At 45.0% G+C, this 24,021-nt stretch overlaps 1 protein-coding gene across 2 annotated transcripts in view; it reads left to right on the plus strand.

Moving 5' to 3' along the window:
• The window catches only part of SYN2 (synapsin II), a 190,606-nt gene extending 178,786 nt beyond the window's left edge, over positions 1 to 11,820 (plus strand). For both annotated transcript variants that reach the window (XM_045385741.3, XM_045385743.3), the window contains 3 exons: positions 3,712 to 3,772; positions 7,765 to 8,008; positions 10,902 to 11,820. In XM_045385741.3, the coding sequence (XP_045241676.2) occupies positions 3,712 to 3,772; positions 7,765 to 8,008; positions 10,902 to 11,037 (441 nt within the window). In that variant the 3' untranslated portion in view covers positions 11,038 to 11,820. The remainder of the gene's footprint in view (positions 1 to 3,711; positions 3,773 to 7,764; positions 8,009 to 10,901) is intronic.
• Positions 11,821 to 24,021: the final 12,201 nt, after the last annotated feature.

Consider the following 24,021-nt stretch of genomic DNA (forward strand, 5'->3'; position numbering starts at 1 on the left):
AGTCTTCCAGTGCTTCCATGGTTACCTCATTTATACCATTTGGGAAACTGTGACTCAGGGTAACTTGCCCAAAGTCACATGCATAAAGATGTCATTTTGAGACTGTTCACCATCCTATCTGCTCCATGTACCCATGTTTTTCTGCTAGCATCCCCCTTAAGAATTGACCAGAACTGGTTGCAGTGCGCTCTCATGAGGCTTGATCAGCCAAAAGAACAGTGGTCCTATCACTTCCCCTTGTCAAGACGCAGACATACCTCCAGCTGCATCCGATTTTTGGCAGCATCATTACAGTCTGACACTCTCTGAGCCTGTTGTCACTCTGTAAACCTAAGGTTGTCTGCGGTTTATTTATTTATATATATTTTTTTGAGACAGGGTCTCACTCTGTTGCCTAAGCTGGAATGCAGTGGTGTGATCCTGGCTCACTGCAGCATCTACCTCCCAGGCTCAAGCTATCCTCTTGCCTCAGCCTTCTGGGTAGCTGGGACTATAAGCACATGCCACCATACCCACCTAATTTTTGTATTTTTTGCAGAGACAGCGTTTCATCATGTTATCCAGGCTGGTCTCAAACTCCTGGGCTCAAGTGATCCACGCATCTCAGCCTCCCACAGTGTTGGGATTACAGGCGTGAGCTGCACCCAGCTGGGTTTTTTCTTATGCTGCTATAAGGTCATTTATTCCCCTTCCATTTTGTGTACAGCTAGGCACAAGCACTGAACTTCACATTCTTACCTGTTTGAATCAATCCAACTTCCTGAGCAAAATTCTGCCTCTCAGTCTGGCCATGAGTTTCTGCTGCTGTGGGCTGGCTCCATGCCAGACTTTGGCAGTGACGCCAGAGTGGCCAGACTTCTGTGGAATTCAGCATCCCAGGATGCTCTGGGTGACTGGAAACAGATCCCATGGTAGCCAAGCCCCACAGGGAATAGGCCCGGAGACCCTAGCTGACAGCAGGCTTGTGGGTGGAGCCAGGGAGTCTCAGCCTGGCAAGGGACAGTCCTTGGGAACTCTCCTCCCCACCTCCTGTAGCCCCTGAGAAGTCTTCCATATACAATCTCAGTGGAGCCGGGGCCAAGAGAAGCTTCCTAGGCGCCATCAAGTGTGGCCAAAGCATATTCCCAGGCTCCAGGCCAAAGGACTGCCTCCGGGAGCTCTTCCTCTGAAGCCTGGAGAAGGGCACTTCTGGGCTTAGTTCATTCGTGGGTGTCTTACATGTATATTTCCATGGCTGAGGAAAGACAAGGCTAGCCCGCATGGTATGATCACCCCTGTGAGCTCATCCTGTGTCTGGAGTTCTACCATTAAAGCTTAATCTATGGGATTTAAAATGTTTTCTTGGAATCACAGTTTCACAGGATTGGAAGGAACCTTAGCATTCATCTAATCAATCTCATATTTAAAGAAGGAATATTATCTATGATGTCTTTGTCAGGTCATTCACTACCCACTATGTGAACACATACATCTACCTCCCAAAACAGCCTATCTCACTGCTTTTGCAAAAGAAAGTTCTGCTTGTAAGTGAAAGTCTGCCTTGACCTTTTTTGCCCACTGGCCCTGGTTCTGCTCTCATGCCACATAGTTTTCTGTAACCCTCTCTGGGAGGAGAACATCGTCAGCTGCTCTTGGCCAGCATTTGAGATGATGCACTGGGACCCTTCAGTGGCACCAGACGTGAGGCCCGAGGGGAGGGACCAGCAAGAGCCAGTCCAGCAGCTTCACAAACTGTGACTTTTTCTGTCCTTCACCTAAGTTTCTGTCTCTGACCATGAGAGGCTGTGATGTTGAAGGCATAGGCCAGACTAGCGAATGAACAGTAGAGAATCAGGCCTGGACTGAGCAGCTGTTTATGACATAAAGGAGGGAGAAGGCTAGAAAGGGTGAGCCCAGCCATGCTGAAGCAATCAGGAGTGCTGATGAAATAGTGTCTACCTCATACAGTGAGGTACAGAGAGTGCACAATAGTGCACCCATGTTACTTGGAACACAGTAAGCACTCCATAAATGTCAGCTCTAGATGATTTAGAGAAGTTAAGAGACACAACTAGAAAAAAGGTTTAGGAGGATAATAGGTAGCCCCAGAGAAGACAGATTGGAAAGAAAGAGATGAAAGAATTAGGAGACTCATCTAGCAAGAAATGATAAAGGCCTGACTAAAGTTAGTCAAGGGAAGATGGTGACTCAGACACCAGGAGGGAAAAGTGGAGGAGTCCTGAAGGGACGGAGTCGCTTGGGATGGAGTGGTTTCCAGCTGGTTTCCCAGGTGTGGGTATTGCAGTGTCAGGCTCAGACTGTGCCTTATGGATCCCAAGAAGGTCCCCAGAAGAGGAGAAAGGAAGTAGGGTTCTCACTGTGACTTGTGGGGGATTGGGGGTTATGGTAGAATGGGTACTCTCTGATGTGGTGGCGCTGAGGACATTTCAAAGGCCCCCTCCTGGTTACGATCCCAAATCCTCTCAGTAGAACAGTCCCGAGTAATGCGGTTAAAAGGCTGTGATACTGAGAAGGTAACACTTCCCTGGCAGTGGAGCTGAAAACAGGCCGTAATAGGCAGGGAGATAAATGGCCAGAATGGGATGCCCAAGGGAAATGGGGAACAGGAGGAGAAGCAGCTTTAATGTGGGAGTAGGGCTGAGGGGCACGTCAAAAGGGGAGAGGAGCACTAAAGGGGAAGTGGGTGCTCACTGAGGACATGCTTGTTTTCAGCCACCGCCTTGCCTTGGAAGCCCCTCATTGACATCACCATCAGCACACTTGGCAGGCTTTAGGCTTCACAGAGCATTTCCCTTGTGCTGAACTCAGACTCCAAACGTTCACTGCCTCTAATACAAACATTAGACAAACTAACTCGCACAGGTCTTTGATCCCGTCAGGGCATAATCAGAATCACGGCTGGGAGAGGGAGCATGGGATCGGAGCCATGCTGTTGGGTAAAGTGTAATCATGCTGCTTGGGAGGGAAAAACAGCCTGGCCCTGCGCGCTGTTACAAACATTAATGTCTTATTCCTTCCCTCTAAGGTAAGGAGGGCCCTGGGAAACACATGACAACCCCTTTCTTCAAGTTCCTCCCTTCGGGAGTTCTCAGCCGAGTCCAAAGAGTGGATCTGATTCTCTGAGTCAGCCCCAGAACTGATCCCACTCCGGAGTTAACTCCAGATGAGAAGTGAGCCAAGCCTAGGCAAGTCACTAGGTCCAGCTGGGCGCGGGCATGCGCACACATACACTCCTCCCCCTGCCTTCCTGCTCGCCTGTCCCTAGAGCCACCTATAGTCCAACCCTGTCTCTGGGGTTTGGCATTGGCCCTCCCTTTCCTTTAGAAAGCCAGGCCTATACATAGGAGTGGGAGCTGGACATGGGCAGGCACCAGAAAACCAGAGAGGAAACCAGGTGGTGCTAGAGGACGCAAAGCTTCTAGAAAGAATGAGTCTAAATGGAGGAAAATGAAAAAGGGGTTGAAGAGGTCTCAGGCATTTTTACCAGAGTGGCTCCAAGCCCCAGACTCCCCACACTGTCCCAGCAATACCTGAGGCCGAGGATCCCCTTTAAGGTGTTTCTGGAGCAGCAGAAGCCTATGGCCAGATCCCACTGGATCCCACCAGGTCCCACTGGATTCCACTCTGGCCTTGCCATGGAGCCACGTGGTTTCTCTTTGGAATTCAGTGGCTTGGAGTTTTGTTTTTATCTCTTGCATTTTTGTCTTCCAGAGCGGAACACTTAAGGATCCGGACTCAAGCAAGACCCCACCTCAGCGGCCACCCCCTCAAGGTTGTTTACAGTATATTCTCGACTGTAATGGCATTGCAGTAGGGCCAAAACAAGTCCAAGCTTCTTAAAATGATTGGTAGTTAATTTTTCAAAGCAGAAATTTTAAGCCAAAAACAAAAGAAAGGAAAGCGGGGAGGGGAAAACAGACCCTCCCACTGGTGCCGTTGCTGCGTTCTTTCAATGCTGACTGGACTGTGTTTTTCCTATGCAGTGTCAGCTCCTCTGTCTGGTTGTTTACCTGTTCCTGTTTGTGCTTGTAATGCTCACTTATGTTTTCTCTGTATAACTTGTGATTCCAGGGCTGTTTGTCAACAGTGTACAAAAGAATTGTGCCTCTCCCAAGTCCAGTGTGACTCTATCTTCTGGGTGGTTTAATAGTGTTTTTAAAAGTAATATATAATGTGGGGTGAAATGGGAGTAGGGGGGTGGACAGGGGAGAAATGGAAACCACAAAAAGAAAACCCAGCTCCTCTCCTTCTCCCCCCTAGCTCAGATTAAATCCCCCACCCCCAACTTTACCTCCACCAGTGTGCTTGGGATCTTCAATGAACTCTGCTTTTCGCTTTCTTTCTGCATGACTATTGTAACTTAGATAGAACATTAAGAGATTTTCAAGATCAAACTGCCATAGCTTCATCCACTGAATTTGAAGGCATCCACCTTTTTCTCTGTTTGCTAAAATTTGGTGCAGTTTGAGTTTATGTGAATAGGCTGGCTGTGCCTGTAGAGCTCTTGTGTTTTTAGTGATGACATGAAATACAAAGAAATTTCCAGGAATGTGTTCTGTATTTTACATCCCAGTGTACCCTTCATTTTATTATTAACTAATTAGCTATGAGATTTTTATAAAATGGGGCCGCTGATGTGCAATATCAAAGTGAACCTGTGAGTATTTTGTGTGTGTTGATCTCAGTTGTTTCTTCATTGTTGCTGTTTCTGGATCAGCCATGTGTGCGCTTGTGTGGACCTGAGGCTGCTTTGTGTTCCCAAAGCTTGACCTGTGTACAGAGATAATTCCTTGGCAATGTTGGACATAGAATGCAGGGAGCTACTTAAGGTCTGTCAGGGATTGTCCATTCTGCTCTTGGCCTCTCCTGAGGCATCGTAATGGGAGACCAAATCAAAAATGTCCCATGTTACTTGAGTGGGTACACTGCCTCCAGAACCCTGAGGTTGACTCCTGCTTCAGTTCTCAGCTGTTTACCAGAGCCCTCCAGAGTTCAGAGATTGAGGAGCTTTCTCTTTCCTGGGAGGAACTATCTCAGATTTAGCTTGTGTGTGTTTTGGACAGAGGCTCCATAGTGGTGGCTCTTGAGGAACCCTCACCAGTTTGTTCTCTTCCCTCTGACAAGCAGCACCTGAGCAGATGCTGAGACAGTTCATTAAACCAGGTCTCAGCTTCAGTGCCTCATCTTGCCATCTCCTGGCCAGGCTGGGAACGGGCACCAAGCAGCCGTCTCTAACACCATAGTCCGTGGGAGTTCATGCCAGCAGCTTGCCTTTGAGAAGAAATGCTACTGGCCCTACTTTTACATTCCCTTCCCCCTCTATATTGACATGTCACCATTCTGTACTCCCAGATCTGAGAAGGAACTAGTGTTGGTGGTTTGTAACAAGAGTTATATGTCTAGGGGCTTGTGCCTTGGTTTTCCTTTGATTGCTGGTAAATTGAAGCCACAGAGAAATGCATTGAGTGTGAATGTTGTCATCTGTAATCCCTCCCTCAGCTGATGATGGTAGTTGATCTGTTGTAAATATACACATATATGCATATTTGCACTTCCAGATGGGTTGCATAAGAATCAAGTCCTTAAATACCTCCCAATCTGATGAAATGATAGAAAAGAATAAAGTAACATTTCCCAGAATGGAGGAATACATTATTTTATTTTATCTTATATTTTTGTCCAAGTGATGAGCTGATGGTGGTATTGCTTCTCTGCATGTTATCAGTGTGTACATCCGGTGCTTTTCATGTGTCATTTGTGAGCCACAAATGCAAAGTTGCCATATGAATTCAGTCAGGCTACAGGGTGGTGTCAGCCAAGGTCTTTCAGGTAGGGGAGAAATTGGTTAGGGCTCCCACTGCCAAATGCAAGCAGATAGCATAACCTGACTGTTATGTGCCCTCAGGCAGCATGCTTAGGGACAACTCTGTGGCCTGGGGGACATCTGTGTCACAGTATAGGATTGCCGTTCAGGTGTTTTGTACCTGTTTCTTTCCTGACGTCCCCTTTTTTTGTACTGATCCAACTGGGAGAACCTCAGCCAATGCTGGAAGTGTGATTGAAGTACCTCTCTTTTGTGACTCTTGTACAGCTTAATGTGCAATAAAGGAAAAGTTATATCTGTCTTCAGTGTTAAGTTGTAAAGTTTCTGGCTATCCAAGTATCTGCACAAATGGGAAAGCACTCAGGTTTCTGGTGCAAGAGACTGAGCTATTAACCTGTATTACCTTACAGGAAAATGCTAATACAAGTGATGCCAAACTTTGGAAATGGCAAAAGCTGGTTAATGTGAAATAATCTGCTAATCTATTGTCTTCACTAGTTATTTGATTTGAATTTGGAGCTTCTTAAGCCTGCAGAATTCCATTTACTTATGTATGTGTTTATTTATCTGTAACTAACTCTGGTATTATTTGGTTAGATGATAAAGGGTATTCTGTGCCCTGGAGTGGGGAACTGAGCGGATAGTCATGGGTGCACAGTGGCATAGACATACAGTTCTGCCTCTCCAGAGGGTGCAGATATTCTGGTATTTCTTAAAAACTAAGTGATAATACAACTAGCTGGTGCTGAGTTTCTGTAAGCCACTCCCTCCAGCAGGCCCCTGGATGTGAACTGTGGGATTGAGGCTGAGAGACTGGACCTCCCAGGGCAGTTGGGCATCATTTCCACTAGTCAGTAGGTGCTAATGGGGATGGCTTTTGATTTCTAAGTGTTGGGACCCTCCTGAGCAAACTCTAGGCAGTCTGGTACCACCTTAATGCCTATCAACTCCCAGAGGAAGGAGGACCTTTTTCCTCTCCAGGCCACCAGATGGTTTTGTGTTTCATGCTGGGAGGAGGGTGTGCTGTTCCTTTTTAGGGGGGCTTTTATTTGCCAAATGGCACCCACAACATCCCCAGGAGAGAGTGGGGTTTGGAGGTCTGGAGAATTCTACCACACATGCCTGAGAGGTTCATCCTGCTAGAGCCCCTGAGGATAGTACTGAGAGACAAAACAGTGCCTGGAATAATGGATTTCTCCTGGTTGTGGGCATGAGTTAATGCTAAAATTAAGCCCTGGTGGGGCATGGTGGGCCTGGCAATCAGACCCACGCAGGCTTGGAGCAGGACCAAGGGCAGCTCCATAAAACAACATAAGTCAGTGACCATCAAGGTGATCTTAAAAAGTATGGAATGCTTTTTGAAGAACTTGCTCGACCCTGTTATCTTTGAACCACTACCCCTCAAAAGACAACTAAGACCGGGGTTTACACTTTTTAAAGTTTTATTGTTGGGAAAACCAAGGCCCAGGGAAGTTTGGTGACTTGCTCAGGGAGTCACTGGTAGACTATTTCTGAGATCCAGTGCTCTCTCCACCGCCCTCTCCTGTATCTGCCATGTGGAACTTGAGACTTCCCAGTAAACCCTGGAGCAGGGTGGTGTGTGCCTGAGGCACCTCTAGGGAGGAGGGGTGAGGACCCTGCATTCTAGGGCCCTCTGTGAGAGCGTGTACCTCTGACAGGGTCACTCGCCCCTGGTTCCTCCTTGTCCTGCTGACTTCTGCTGTGGCTGAGTCGCTGCGTTTCTGAGGAGGAGCACTTAGTAGCTATGTACAAGGATAGCTAACCAGGGACCCCCTTTGGGGCCCTTCAGAGACTCTGGCTTCTTGGCATAGAGCTTATCCTTTTGGTAATTAACTAACCACACCCTTTGAGATGTAGATTCTAATAAGCAAACATTTTTATATGGTTAAATTATGAAGTTTTTCTTGTACTGAACCTAGGGGGCCCTGGGCAACCCCAAGGAATGCAGCCCCCAGGCAAGGTGCTGCCTCCACGCCGGCTCCCCCCTGGACCATCACTGCCACCTTCCTCCTCTTCCTCCTCCTCTTCCTTCTCCTCGGCTCCTCAGCGGCCGGGCGGCCCCACCACCCACGGAGATGCACCCTCCAGCAGCAGCTCCCTGGCAGAGGCCCAGCCACCCCTGGCTGCTCCACCACAGAAGCCCCAGCCTCACCCACAGCTCAAGTAAGACAACTCAGCAGCTCCTCCCTCCCCTCCTCCCGCCCTCCTTGTGGGCCTTGGGCCCCAGAGCTGCTAGAAATCACCTTCAATGAGGTCTCCTCCTACAGATATTTTGTGGTGGGATTTTTTTTGGCTTTTTTTTTTTTTTTTTTTTTTGGTTTTTGGTTTGTGTGTGTGTGTGTGTTTGGTTAGAGGAATGGTTAGCGTTCACTGGAGAAGAGAGGAAAGAGGGAAGTGAAAGTCTAAAGTTTAGCTAGAAATTCAACCCCCTTCCCTTTCTTCCTGGGAAGTGGCAATATGGCAGAGTCACTGTCCCTTCTCTAGTCTTGTACTAGCTTAAGGTTTTGGTTTATTTTAAACCCTGTCTCCCACTCTTTTTTTCCATTCCTTTTCTTTGTGTGTGTTTCTTTCCTTGTAAAAAAAATTTTTTTAATCATTCTGCCTCTGACTCACAGTTCAGAGTATGCAATCAGTAAGGCTGCCCAGAATGAAAAGAGGGAATTGGTTAAATCCATTTCAACATTTTACCTTCAGCTCTGTCCAAAGGAGGTCAGTTTCTGGTGTGGGCAGCAGAGGAGTTCCCAGGCAGAGACGCTGAGGACCTCCATCCTCTTGGGTTCCCTCACACCCAGCAGTCACCCTAGAAGCCCCTCCACACTGCCCTGCTGCACAGGACCCCTGGAAGCAGCAGAGCTGTCCTTGGAAGGGACAGCACCTGGATGTGGACGATGGTCAGTTCTGCCCTCTCTCCCACAGAGGTCTCTGATTGCTTGCAGTGTCCCCAGCAGACTTCTGTCACCGCCTTCAGCACAGACAGCTGTAGCCTTAAGGGTTTGGTAAGGGGATGGTAGTGACACACCCCTGCTTCTCGGAGTGAAGTGATGGGCAACAAATGACTCTTCAGGGAGGGAGAAAAGGAGGCTGGAGAATTCTGGAGTTCAAATGAGCCACTAGGAGATCATGTAGTCATTGCAGATGAGAAAACTTTGCTCAAAGAAATTTGGTTTTTGTTTTTTTTTTTCTCAAAGCCAAGCTACTCCTCTAATTAGTGGCAGAGCCAAGGTTGCGGGGCTCAGGTGTCCAGATGGTCACTTTCTCTGGGTCTTCAGTCCAGCGTGATGGGAGGGGCATCACCCACTCTTCCTCCCCAGCTCTGGCCAGTGGCACCTCTTGCCTCTTGCCTGCCCCATAATGTCCCTTCAGCCCAGCTATTTACTGCCTGCTGACTTTTTTTAAATCCCTCCTGCCTTCTCACTAGCCAACTCTAGCCTCCGCGTGAGGGCAGATCCTTGGATTGTCACTGCCTCTGGGCTGAAGCTGTTGAATAGAGCCAGCCTCTGATGACAAGCTGGAGGCTCATCCCCAGTACTCGCTGCCTGTGTGGGCTGAGGAGTGCCCCCGCTCCCAGAGGCCAGCGTGTTGGGTCTCGTTCCCAGCCCTAATGAAAGGCAGGGTGTCTGTTCACCGCCACTGCAGGCAGAGAGACTGCTCATAGTTCTGTAGAAGGGAGTTTCTCCTGAGCTGCACCCAGCATTTAAGGGAGGGCAGAGAGTCCCAAGACACCAGGAGAAGAGTTCTGGAGCCAGAAAGCAGCCGGAACGAGAGCCAGTGGGAGTCAAGAAGGAGAAAAGCTGGGCCAGTGGAGAAGCCAGACCTCATGTCCTCTCCTGGAGTGCAGGCTGGGCCTCCCCATGGCCTGGTGCTTCATGGTTTTTCTCTGTGAACCTCTAGTCTCTCAAGGGGAAAACAGGCCCCTAAAAAGTGTGTAGTTTGGATTTTCTCATTAGAAATCTCCCTAAGAAAGTTGTAAAGGCCTGATATATATCTCTTTTGCCACTGGACACCCTGAACCCCACAGACCTCATATTAGCGCTCCTCTGAGGAGGGTTGCAAGGGTGGTTACTACATCCATTTTAAGAACAGGGAAATTGCCAGGTGTGGTGGCTCATGCCTGTAATCCCAGCACTTTGGGAGGCAGAGGCTGGTGGATCATGAGGTCAGGAGTTCAAGACCAGCCTGGCCAAGTGAAACCCCGTCTTTACTAAAAATACAAAAATTAGCTGGGCATGGTGGCAAGCGTCTGTAATCCCAGCTACTCGGGACGCTGAGGCAGTAGAATTGCTTGAACCCAGGAGGCGGAGGTTGCAGTGAGCCAAGATTGCACTACTGCACTCCAGCCTTTACAACAGAGAGATTCTGTCTCAAAACAAACAAACAAACAAACAAAGAACAGGGAAATTGAAGCATTGGAGTTTTTGGGCCAAGCCAGTATATTCTTTTGGAATCAGAGAAGAGATCAGAATAGAAAGAGCCAAAAGTGCGTAGAGATCTTCATTTTACCAAACTTCACAGATGAGAACCCACGGCACAGAGAGGCACATGGCTTGCCTCCAGTTAGGAGGGATTGAGTGGCAGAACGAGACTTTGGCCCAGGTCTTCTGATCTGGCTCCACCAGTTGACAGTTGATAGAGAAGACAGTGCCAGAGTCACAGGCCCACTGTGACTTCTTTTCATCAGAGAAGTAATGTGAGATTCCTAGGTTAGTTTTTACCAAGTTGGGATCTCTGAAATTTAGCCCTCAGGCATTTTGGATTAAATTAAAGAAGGAGTCTTTGAGTCACCTCTTCCTCCTCTTTCCCTTATTTCTTTTTTTCCCTTCTCCCTTGTTCCCACACTGTCCCCACCCTTTCTATTCTAGTAGCACTGAAGATGAGGAAGTAACGTAGGGGTCTCCCAGGGTTTTGGTAGCATGGCCACTTCTGGCTTTATCCTCCATCACCCTGGTCTTCCCGGGGAGGGAGTGGGGGTTCTAGTTGTGTATCCTCACGTCATCGTCCTTCCCTGCCTTGCTGGGAACACCACCCTCTCACATTCTCTCTGGTTTTTATCTTCAAGCAAGTCGCAGTCCCTGACAAATGCCTTCAGCTTCTCTGAGTCCTCCTTCTTCCGGTCTTCAGCCAATGAGGATGAAGCCAAAGCGGAGACCATCCGGAGCTTGAGGAAGTCCTTTGCCAGCCTCTTTTCAGATTAGCTCTTCAGACACACGGGGCACCCGGCCCAACCAGGAAAGGCATTTAAGACATTCACCAACAACAGTCAGCCAGCTTGGTGGTGATGTCCCATGACCTTGGTGTGTGTGGTCCCTTCCTCTGCTCTGTTGTGCTAAGTGATGTTATGCAGCCCAGAAAGGACCATGTGACAGTCTCAGGGCAGGTGCCTACCCAGCAAGGGGTACCTGGCATCAGAGAGGAAAGAGCTGCTTCCCTGTAGTCACGAGAGCTTCCTTCTGAAGTCATCGTTTGCTATAAGTTTAGTGGCCTTATTGTGACAGCGCCATCATGTCTTATTCTTCCCTGTGAAACCAGGATTAATCGTGGACTCCTGGCAGCTTAACCTAGCTCAGTTGCAGTGCTAAGCATGCCCTGCCCCCATTCAGTGATACCTGTTTGGGAAGTGTATACTTCCCTAAAAGTACTCTTGGCCCTAAGTTTTGGGAACTTTCCCTATCCTGGATCCCTTGTCATACCCGTGTTACTGTTTAAAGCACACCCACCCAACTTACAAGATCTTAGGCTGCTGTGGTGGTGAAGCACCTTGAGTCTGCTGATATTCGGGAGAACAAGGATCTGCAGTTTCCCCTTTTCTTCCCTCTGAAGAGTGGTTCTTATGTGCAATCTGCAGTAACCTTGAACTCCAGAGCTGCACTATAGAGGAGAATGCATGCCACTATGACAGCAGTATGCCAAGCTTTGTGTTCATCTCCTAATAAATGTTAAGACCTTTGGTGTAATAAAAGCAGCAGCATTCACCAACATTTGATTCAGCCATGAGGTCTTGACCCCTTGGCCACCCTTTAGGCTGAGAGAGTGTCCATGAAGTGTGTGTGTGCTTGAGTGTAGGGAGTGAAAAATATAGGTGTGTGAAGCTGTTTGTGTCAGTTTGTGTGTGTGACTGCAGGTGTACAAGTGTTTGCAAGTGTTTGAGAATGTGTCTGTACTTTACATGCCACTTCTGGGCCTCCTGACACCTCCCCAATGAATCTCTCTCCTCCAAGACAACTGGCCTTCCTTCAGCAACTCAGCATTTCTACCTATATTATGGACTTTGTAACCTTTCAAATAAGCACAGAACCCTTGCTCTTGGAGGAGTCAATTTAGACTCACTTGCCTGGTCTGTCATCAAGCTCCTCAGCTGAGGCCCACATGGTGGTCCCAATGAGGCCGGACCAACCTGCTCTGATAACCAGGCTCCCACGGATCCCAACGAAGCCATCCTAAAGAGGCCTGCAATTGAGGGTGGGCTCTGAGGGATTTCACTCTGGCTGCTTCATGACTCCCTGATATTCAAGTATATTTTCCCAAAGACCACGGATGCTGTGAAGATAAACACTACATCTGCACTGATTAAAAAAAAAAAAATCCATATGTTAAAATGTTAATATCTGAATGTTAATAAGTATCTAGATAATTTCCTACACGTGACACCCATCCTACTAACTCAACAAGATAACACTCCTCCAAATGCCACTATCTTGTTAACTTCTCCTCATGGACAGTAGATGCTGCAAGGTCAGAGAATGAATTTCTCTGATACCAGGGTCTCCTTTCTTACTCATTCTCTGTTTTCGCAGTTCAAGGATTGAGAACCGTACCCTCTTCTTACACTTAGAAAACAAAATAGAACTTCCCATTGAGTGACACCTGGGAGGTGACAGCCCTCCTCCCACAACACACATAACTAAAGAACAAACAAAAGCGTGGGGTACCTGGGCGCAAGGCAATTGACCTTTAGAGTTCCTTCTATTTCCAGATGTAGGGGAGGCAGATGTCCTGTTACTTTCGTGGCTGGGCCTGAAAATTAAGCATGCATAAGACAGATGAACAGGACAAACGTATACACATTTTATGTAATATTTTTATGTGTACATGGGAATCTTCATAAGGAAAATGAAGGCCCAAGCTGTTAAGCCCACAACTTGTATACATTTTAAATAAAGAATGATAAATTGTGACGATATGACAAAACAAAGGGGTCTGAGCTAGTCAGCCAGTAAATTGTGGGAAAGTAGGAAATATATGGGAGAAACTAATGGGAGAGAAGGGTTACAAATTTTAGTAAGGTTTTGTCTGTGGAGATTCATCTCAGTGTCAATTCCCTGTCTCTGGTGATAAGAATGTTTGCTCCCTTCTTCCTTTTGGGGGAGAGGCACCCTTCCGACAAGAAGTTTTAGTCCTGCTTCAGACAGGAACGGGGAGGTCAGAAAACCTTTCCTGCATCTGTTGTTCTGTTGCCTTCAGCTCACTGTAAACTGTTGAGCTGAATAAACAACAAAGTGGCATATTTTGAGGTGGCATACTCTGACCACCTTCACAAACCAAGAGTCTGCCACTAGCCATTGCTTGTATCCCCGATTCCAAATATGTTTTAAGAGAAGTCATTTGTTTAGTCAAAACATTTCTTGAGCACTTACGATAAACATAAACATTGTGATGGATTCATAGGAATATTTGCTGACATTTCCATAGTCAGGCACTATTCTAAATACTTAATGCACATCAACTTTTGTATTCCTTATAATAAGCCTATATGGTAGGTGCTGTTATTATTTTATAAATGAGAAATGGAGGCACATCAAAGTCAATAACTCACTCAGGTCACTCAGCTGGGCAGGTGGTAGAGCTAGGATTTGAACCTAAGCAGTGCAGCAGCAGAACTCATGGCCTGAGCTACTTTGCCATATTACTTTTATTTAATGTAGCAGAGTCAACAAGACAATTGTATTACATTTTACATAGTGTGATAAGAGGTGCACACAAAAATTTACAGCATATCCACCTTTTTTCTTTACCTTCTCTCTCCATCCCCTGGCCCCAGGGAAAGAAGGAGTGGGAGAAAGTTAGGAAATCTGTGACCAGTGTTGACCCCTTGTCCTAAAACTATGAGTAACATACACAATGTTTCTTATTCTGATAGAATATAATTCTGGTTCTTAAAAAATTACTCATTCTTCTACATGTGATGTCAGACCAAAAACCACAAGTGGCTTATTTAGAAAATGAGTCAGCCTGGAAATGCTGCAGTGACAAAAAGGAGAGGCATTTACCATAGGTCAGGCAGCACCCTGGTCTGAAGGACATATGGATTCTCTCCAGCCCTTAGTAATGGGGTGGGGCTGGGGGTGGGGAAGTTCCATTCAGAAACAGGCTTCTTGCTACTTAAAAAAGACAGCCCCAGAGACTGGGAAATTGGCTATTCACAGCCATCAATAAATACTCAGCGAATACTGTGGTAAAAATTATCTGCAGCTAAGATCTCTGAAAGGTTGGTTGCAGTCTTCTACAAATCTTGAAGCCTTGTGTGTAGGCCAGCTTTGACCACTATGCAACCACCTCTGCAGTTTATGGGGATTGCCTACCTATGTCTTCACCCCAGATTAGTAAAGGTAGAAAGCCTCATCCCTGCCCACATGGAACTCGTCATCTTCTCGGGCCAAGATAAATTAATTCTGTCCTTTATTGATTTGTTCACAACCCCTTATTTTACTTAGCTCCATAAATTTTACAGGAGGAATATAAAAATGAATTAAGCAAGGATTTGGCCCTCACAAAGTTTATTGCCCAGTAGGGAAGATGTGTAAATATAAAGAAGAAAGTGTAATGCATTAAGTCAAATGCAGTCAAAATGTTAGTTTGGAAAAAAAAATAAGCTTGATAGGTATTGGTGAGGATATGAGAAGCAGAAGGAAGTCTTACACATTGCTAATGGGGGTGTGTTGATACTGCCGTTTCAGGGAACAGTTTGGCAATCATGCATAAACCCTATGACTCAGCAATTCCATTTCTGGACATTTACTCTAGAGAACCTCTTGCACATGTACATAAGAAACCAAGTAAAAGAATATTGGTCGCAGCGCTGTACAAAGAATGGATATAACCACCTCTCGTGGGGAATTAAAACATATTGTGGTTTACTCATAAATTGGAATACTTACTGTGTAGGAGTTAAATAAAATATACGAGGAATGCAGATGAGTTCAGGTAAGATATGGAAGGAGAATGAATAAGATGTAAAATGGACCACAAGCAGCATACGCTGTTGCAGTGGGGCAAGCTTCTAACTCCAGTGTTCAGAGAAGACTGCACCCTGGAGGTGAGCTGTGCACAGCCCACAGGACAGGAGGCACGCCACCTGCCGGGACTGGGCTTTGTGCACAGAATTCAGCCACTGAGTTTTACAGCTGGAAGTTGCATCTAGCTGCATCAAGGCCCAGGCAACTTAAGGAGTTTGCCAAGGTCAAAAAGGGAGTTAGTAATAGAAGCAAATGAGTCTCAACCGTAAGTGTCAGGTGGGCCATTGGGAACATCGCCTTTCCTGAAATAAATGAAATGGGTTTCATATTCGGGGGTCCTCCAGGGAGGGAGAGAGAGACTTAAGGAATCATTTCACAGAGGCCAGGAGACAAAGGGAAGAGACAGTGTTGCCTAGTGGAAAGAGTCTGGGTTTTGGAATCAAACTGAGTTTAAATCCAGGCTCTGCTAGTTATTGGCTAATTGATTATGTAGTTTAACTTTTCTGTGTCTCAATTTTCTCATCTGTAAAATGAGAATAATGCTGCCTTTCCAAGGAGGTTGTCTTAAGAATTAAGCTGATAGAGTCTGTTCCTAACAGTGGCTGGCATGTGAGATCACAAGAAACCCTCTCTGTCACATAGAAAACCTGTGTAAGTCCCAAATCCCCTTTTCCCAGGACTCCTCCAGGAGCAGCCAAACAAATGCCAAACATGCCTTAATCCTGCTCCTGACACCAGGGGAGCCTCTAGGGCAATTTCAGCCCATCCGATGCCTTTTCCTAGGGTTATGGCTCCTTTTAGTTGTATTAGCTAAACTGAGTTGAGGGTGGACATCTGGGAAGGCCTGTGCTGTGCCAAGCCATTCCACTAGCAATAAACACACAGCAGACACATACACACGTACGTACACACATGCACACACAATAAAAACTGCAGCTACAGAAATGACAATGCAAACCCCAGGTGACCACAATGGATGCTTTTTTAAACACTGATACCATACCATCATTCCTACAGTGGTATGGTTTCCTTCAAAGCAATTCCTGTGGGAGATTATTTATTCCTACAAGGCTGCTGCTTATGTTCAGAACATAATTGCTTTCGGATCTGTAGTACATTATTTGAATTCCTATAACTCTTGGAAGATCAGAAATTCTTTACCTGGAATCCAGGTATTTCCATGCATACTATACTGTGTATTGTGCATTTTGGCAGGCCCTCAACACACACACAAAAGTTTAAGAATCGTTGCTTTAGGGAGTAAATTTTGATTAAAAAAAAATTTAATTCTTTTGGAGTCAAATCTATTGATTAAGGTAGATAATATATACGGTCCAAAATGCAATGTGACTCTAAGTTAATGAGACAATGTTCTGTGGCTTACAAACTAGTTCTGAAGTAAATCCCAGAAAGGGGTCTCAGATCTGTTTTGAATAGTTTCTCTCTGAAATAAATGTATAGACCCATCAAGGTTATCAGGTTTGAAAGAGAAGATGCATTCCAACAGGCAAATTCTGTTGTTTGTGGAAAATAAACAATTTATTACTGTCTAATTTGCAGGTTACAGGCTATATTCAGAATAATGTTTTCTCCTCAAATAATCATAACATTATTACTTACATTTGTATTTTCCAGTTTATGTAGGACCTTGCAGTTTAAAGGCACTTTACAGTTTACAAACACTGATTCAGCTGTCATTTTGTGGAATTCTCACAATAGCCCCATGAAGCTATCCCTCATCATAGGTGACTTCTGAGTGTCTGAACTATGGGCTCACACTTGAATGGTACTTTTCCTCCTGTGGTACAAGTTTCCTTGGACTTTAAGCCTGTTGATTGTAAACATGTAGAAAAATAATGCAACTAGTCATTCTCTCTGATTTATCCACCTCTTATTCAACACCCGATTACTCTGAGAACTTGCTTTCTATCTTGCTTGGATATTGATACAGTTAGACACACACACTTGTGCTTGCCCACTGGTCTATATTTTCGGGACTCTTGTTTCATGGGCCCTACTCCCCAGCCTGCTACCTTTATCGAGGAGATAACCTTCCAGAAAGGGGAAGAGGGAACACTGGAGATAACCTGAGAGGGGAGGAGAGCTGTTACCTGGCCCCACCTCATGTGTAAATGAATGCTCCCCAGGGAACTCCACCCCTTGGTCATTTTCAGCCACCTCCATATCCACATACATCTCTTCTGATAAGAATCTCCACCCTTCAGCTAACTCCTCCAGGCAGTTCACAGCAGAAAGCAGAAAGCTACAGCTGCCTGGGTGGATCAGGTTAAGTTCAGCAACCGCCTAACCCTACTTGTTTTAGATTCTCAGTCCTGGGGAAGGGAGATATTAGCTCTATTGGATTAGTGAGGGGACAACACAGGTTAGACTTCTTGGATCCACTCTGGAACTCACTGGTAATGATAGAAAACTGCAAGACTAGGCCCAGAGGGGCTCAGCAAATCCTGACCTGTATATACCCTGAAGACCTCAAACCAGCCCTGGGACCTGAGTGTTGTAGGGAATGGACTAGAATGAATTTGGGATGCTCATTTACCTTCGGAGTTTCCCTTGGGCTCTAAAGACACTTTGGTTTGCATATTTCACATCAAAGCAGTGATACATTTCAATTTAAGATTAGTAGACAAGGCCAGTAGATTATTTCTTCTCAAGAACTATTCCTTTATTCCATCCCCATAGCTATTATTCTGGATTAGGGCCTTTATTCACACCTTTTATTGTGATAGCCTCCTAACTGGGTTCCCTGGCTTCATTCCCTTGCTTGTTTCTGCCAGGTACACTTTTAAAATCTCTGATCGCATCATTCTCCTGGTCACAGTCTTCCAGGGGATCCCCAGGCTTAACGAGTGAAACCTAAACTCCTTAACTTGGTATTTAAGGCCCTCTAGAGTCAAGATTCAATTTACCAGGAAGGCAGCGTATGGACTGGTTAAGTGTAAATGCTTTGGGTTAGTTTCTGTACCGGTTCTGTCACTTGCTAACTGTGTGACCTTGGCAAATGACTAAAATCTAAACCTCAGTTTTTCTCCTTTGAATGGTTTAATGATTTCATAGTTTCATTTCCAAGTTTGTTCTGTTGGGATCCATTTTACCATTCTAAGGTGAGGAAATGGGTCCACAGCTTGTCTCAAGAAGAGGAAGTAACTCAGACATTTACCAAGGTGCTAGGCCTGATTTTTAGGCTTCTGAAACTGGAGTTTGGCCATTAAACTAAGTTAATGGATCTACTGAGCATATACCCAACAGGATCTTTTTCCCTAAGTCTGTCATTTCAAAGGGCGCAACTATATCTAGAGAGACTAGATTTCTTATTTCTTTTTTTAAATTTATTTTACATTTAGTCAATAGACCATTAGTAGATAAGCCTTAAAACTTGTTGAATGACAGGATGTCATCGACAGGAAAGACTGCGAATAGTTATATTATTGCTCCTAATTCCTTACTCTCCTCCATTCTCATAAGTGGATGATATCTCCCCACCCATTGCCAAGTGACCTGCTTCTCTGTCCCAAAGACACTGGGCTTAGTTATAGAACCTGCTTTGGCCAATGGCATGGAAACCAACAGAATTTACTCCATGAATGCCACCTCATTTGATTCTCCCGTTGACCTCAAAATGGTTAAACTGAGTCTCAGAATGGAGACACGAACAACAGAACTGCAGGCAGTTGCAGCTGCCGGCATCTTAATGTGAGCGATAAATACATGTTTACGTTGTAAGAAATTGGCATTTTGGAGTTGTTTTCATAGCGCAGCTGACTGATACATATCAACAAAAAAAATGTGTTAAGAATAGGCCCTTCCTGGAGTTTTGCCTAGAGTGAGTGAGTCAAAAAACTAATTTTTAAACTGGCTATTGCAACACTGCAGGAAGATGGTTGAAAATTAAAGGAGACATTCAAGTGAATGAGGGTAGTATGAAGAGAGGTGTAAAGTCTGTACTGGGAGGAGGAAATGGTGTTTCTTTGACTTTAAAATATTTTGTATTTGTTTGTTACATTCTTCTCAGGCTTCCTAGACTATCTTTTTAAACCTTGGAGTTTGATTTCTCCCAGAAAAGGCACAGCCTATGAACTGATTTACAGTATTATTGGAAGATGAGATGCTTCTAATAATTGATAAAGTTCTGTCAAGCACCTTACTTAAAAATTAACCTTTCTGTCAAAAAACTGTCTAGTGACATGGAAACCGCTAGGCTTTCCTGATTATATATGAAAATGTGGCTATAGATAGATTCTTATACAATAAAACTTCATAAAGAGTGGCCACAGAAGAACATCTGCCTATGAATGATAGCATAGCCCAGCAGTGTTTTTTGTTTTGTTTTGTTTTGTTTTGTTTTGTTGCAAGACCTACTGAACCTTTGGGGGGGGGGTAACTAAAATGTAATAGGAATGGACATGAGAGTATTTTAAAACAAACAAAATCCCAAAACCTGTATTTCTAACTTCTTGTAAACTGAGTCACTACTTCAGACCCTTTAATGCTGTTATTTTCAAAAGCAAATACTGCTTTTGTTTGCATCCCTTAACTATATCCTCATAATGTTCTTGCTGCTCCCAGATTTGCATCCCCGATTATTTCTCAAAAGTTAGGCCAGATAAAGCCTAAAGACACTTTCATCATGGCACATCTCTAACTCGAATACCCAGAATAGCTCCTGCTGCCTAGAGCCTAAAAGCCAATCTACAGCTTATTGTCAAGGTATCTGCAAACAAAAACCAATGGTCTTAGCTGCCTACTGTATCAATTCTCTTCTCCAGACTAGTGATCTACTCACTATTTCCCATATGTAGCTTGTACTTTCCTGCCTACTTGCCTCTGCTCATGAGGTTAGAGATGTGTTCTTTCTTTCTCTTCTAAGAGCTTGTCCAAATTTCCCACCTTTTAAGCCTCCACTCCCAAGTTTCACCTGTGAAGCTTTCTCTGACCACAAAAGTACAAGGGATTAGGGTCCCATTGCTACCATAATGACCGTGGGATGGCACAGGCTTTTTGGAACCCAATACTGCCTGACTTAAAGAAATCAAAGAACTAGCTGGGTACACTGGCTCACACCTGTAGTCCAAGCACCTTTGGTAGGTTGAAGCAGGAGGACCCCTTGAGGTGAGGAATTTGAGGCCAGCCTGGGCAACAAAGCAAGACCCTATCTCTACCAAAAAAAAAAAAAAAATTTTTTTTGAAGAAGTCAGAGAACCATAATTTATTATAACTTCTTAGGGGCTAAATAGATTGAGCAGAAGGCAAAAACTAAACACCACACTCAAGTATTCTATGAAGCCAGATTCTGCTTCTAAAGTGCTAAACTGTCATTAATTTCATTAGAATCTAGGAACAAATACAAACACCAAAATCGCCTTTCTAAAGTAATGGCCATTGCTGAAGCATTTCTTTCAGAACCTGGAGACCCATTAAAGATTTTGGGGTCTCAAAACATATGGAGAGTAAATCTTGAAAGGCAAGGGAATCCATGCATTCTAGGAAATCTATAAACCATAAATATTAGTTTTAGCCCAATCGTTTTAAAACTTTATTTTTTTATTTTATTTTATTTTTTGAGATGGACCCTCACTCTGTTGCCAGGCTGGAGTGCAGTGGGGCGATCTCGGTTCACTGCAGTCTCCGCCTCTTGGGTTCAAGTGATTCTCCTGTCTCAGCCTCCCGAGTAGCTGAGTCTATAGGCGCACGCCACCACACCCAGCTAATTTTTGTATTTTTAGTAGAGATGGGGTTTCACCATACCATGTTGGCCAGGATGGTCTCGATCTCTTGACCTCATGATCTGTCCTCAGCCTCCCAAAGTGGTGGGATTACAGGCGTGTTTTTTGTAATTAAACACTATTTTTTCAAAAAAAAATTTTTTACATGGAACCTTAACATGAAATGCAGGTTGTAGCCAATTTGTTCTGTTAAATCGGGGCAACAGGTCAGGCACACCACTGGGTTAGTCTCTATGGTCCCTCTACCACACCTGATCCTTGCATCCCTTGAATGGGAAGCTGAGTCTCTCAAAAACAATTTATTGCTGGACTACTACAAAGCTCCTACTCAGTCTACATTTCTGATGATTGTTTACCCAGGCTATCTTTAAATGGAACCTTTCGGACTTCCTGCTTAGTTGAATCTAAGCTGAGGTTGCATTATAGCCATGACCAAAATGGAGAAATAGACACTGCTTAGGCTCACCTGGGATACACAGGGTAGGAACTCTGAACAGATAGGAGTATATGCCATGCATGCCTAAGTTCCCAGCAAAGAGGGGAGAGTCTCCGTGTCAGCCTCTGGATCAGAGCCCACTGCCTGCAGCCCAGTGATGGCAGGTGGGAGGAGTTCCACAGAGAGCACCTTGGAAATGGGATTGGGCTCCTTGGCAGTATCTTTATTCCCTACAATTGCTTCAAGCCTCAGGGCTGCTGGCTGCTTGAGCTATCATTTTAATTAAAACATTTACCCTAAGTGACAGGATCAAGCTAATGGAAGGTTACAAAGACTAAGAGTAGAGAATATTAAGAATGTGTTTCATGGCTGGGCGCCGTGGCTCACGCCTGTAATCCCAGCACTTTGGGAGGTCGAGATGGGTGGATCACCTAAGGTCAGAAGTTCAAGGCCAGCCTGGCCAACATGGTAAAACCCTGTCTCTACTAAAAATACAAAAACTAGCTGGGCATGGTGGTTGCTGCTTGTAGTCCCAGCTACTCAGGAGGCTGAGGCAGGAGAATCGCTTGAACCCAGGAGGGGAAGATTGCAAGTCAGCCAAGATCGCGCCATTGCACTGCAGCCTGAGCGACAGAGACTCCCTCAAAAAAAAAAATGTGTTTCATATGTTGCCATTTTATAGTCACCAGCACCCCTTCTAGGTCTCTCTTCTACCATGAAGTCCAAGACTTCAATACATGAGATCATCTAGGATCACAAAATACATGTATTGTTCCTTGCATGGAAAAAGGAGCTTAGAAATCACAGTAAGATACCGTCTCATACCAGTCAGAATGGCTGTTATTAAAAAGTCAAGAAATAACAGATTCTGGTGAGGCTACAGAACAAAGGGAATGCTTATGCACTGTTGGTAGGGATGTAAATTAGTTCAGCCACTGTGGAAAGCAGTTTGGAAAATTCTCAGAGAACATAAAACAGAACTACCATTCAACCCAGCAATCCTATTATTGGATATATACCCAAAGGACTATAAATCATTCTATCAAAAAGACACATGCACTTGCATGTTCATTGCTGTGCTATTTGCAATAGCAAAGACATGGAACCAACCAAGGTGTCCGTCATTAGTGGACTGGATAAGGAAAATGCGGTGCATATACACCATGGAATACTATGCAGCCATAAAAAAGAATGAAATCATGTCCTTTGCAGCAACGTGGATAAAGTTGGAGGCCATTATCCTCAGTGAATGAACCCAGGAACAGAAAACCAAATACTACATGTACTCACTTATGAGTGAGATCTAAACACTGAGCACACATGGACATAAATATGGGAACAATAAACTCTGTGGACTACTAGACAGGGGAGTGAGGAAGAGGGGCATGGGTTGAAAAAGTACCCATCAGGTACTATGCCCACTACCTAAGTGATAGGATTCATACAAACCTCAGTATCACACAATATGCCCACATAACAAACCTGGACATGTACCCCCTGTATCTAAAATAAAAGTTGAAATTTTTAAAAGGAAAGAAAAGAGAGCTTAGAAGTGAATAAGCATTTGAATGGCAATGTGGGATGAAAGATTCCTCATGCCAGGTGTCACATCCAAATGAACTGAGGATAATACTGTATGACAGATAATCATGGATGAACCTAGCAGGAAAATGTAATTTCCTGCTAGTGGTTTTCTATAGCCTGTTGGCGTAAGCACAGGTAGGGCTAAAGGAACCCCTTAACCTAGGTTAGGTATTATTGAATTAAGTATTATTGCCTTCCGACAAGCCACCAAGATCCCAGGGCTGTGAGATAGAGGGGTAGAGAGGAAGGCACAACCCTACATGAAAGAAAGGGATTCATTAAAATACAGTTTGTATTTAAATACAATATGAAAGGAAACATAAGACTTTACAGTCTATTGTGAGTAAGGGTGTGGCTGCTGTAGCCAAATTAGAAAAAAACAAAACAACTAAAATTGTTTTTTATACGCATGTACCAGCCGGTGGGCAAAACACCAAAGGTGCCTGATGGGAGTGGGCATGTCAGGGCTAAGCACAGAAAAGAGTACTCCTGAGAAAACCCCTGCAGACCCTCACAACACAGAATCCTGCTGATCAAACTGAACCGTGAAACAAACACATCAACACAAGACCACTTTGCTTCCTCTGAATTATGCTGAAAGTGTAGCGCTATTCCGAACATAGATGGTTTGTTATTTAATGGGCAGCAGCAAGGTGCTCGCCTAGGTGATTTCATGTTGTCAGTGTATGAATCCGAGTCATTTGTGCTCTTTGCTGCACAGTTACCCTCGCTGGACATCAGCAGTGTATGACTTCTGCCCCCAACAGAACACAATGTAATGTGCCTTGAGGGGGATGAAGGGACACCAAGTGATGGCCCTGAAAGCAGCGGACTCTGGTTGGTGACAGCCAGAACTGTATTCAGTCTCCCTTACTTTTGCCACCTCCACTTTATCCCAAACTCACGTCCTTTAAGAAGTTTTCTACCCAATTGGCTGAAGTAACTCCAATCCGCCCTGCAGTCAGTCCAGGTGCAAGGCACGGAGTGAAGACGTGTGCTTCCTCTGAGAGCTGTAAAATCTTTCCTAAGAGAGAAACAACCATGAAATTTTTTTTCTAATTTGCATGTATATTTAGAATAATAGAATCATAGAACTGGAAGGAATTTCAGACGGCATCTAGCCCAAACCCACCTATCACAAACTTGGCGTGGAGCTGTGCATGAGGCTTGCAAGGTACCTTCAGA

This window comes from Macaca fascicularis, chromosome 2 (genome assembly GCF_037993035.2).
Source record: "Macaca fascicularis isolate 582-1 chromosome 2, T2T-MFA8v1.1".
Lineage (NCBI taxonomy): Eukaryota > Metazoa > Chordata > Mammalia > Primates > Cercopithecidae > Macaca > Macaca fascicularis.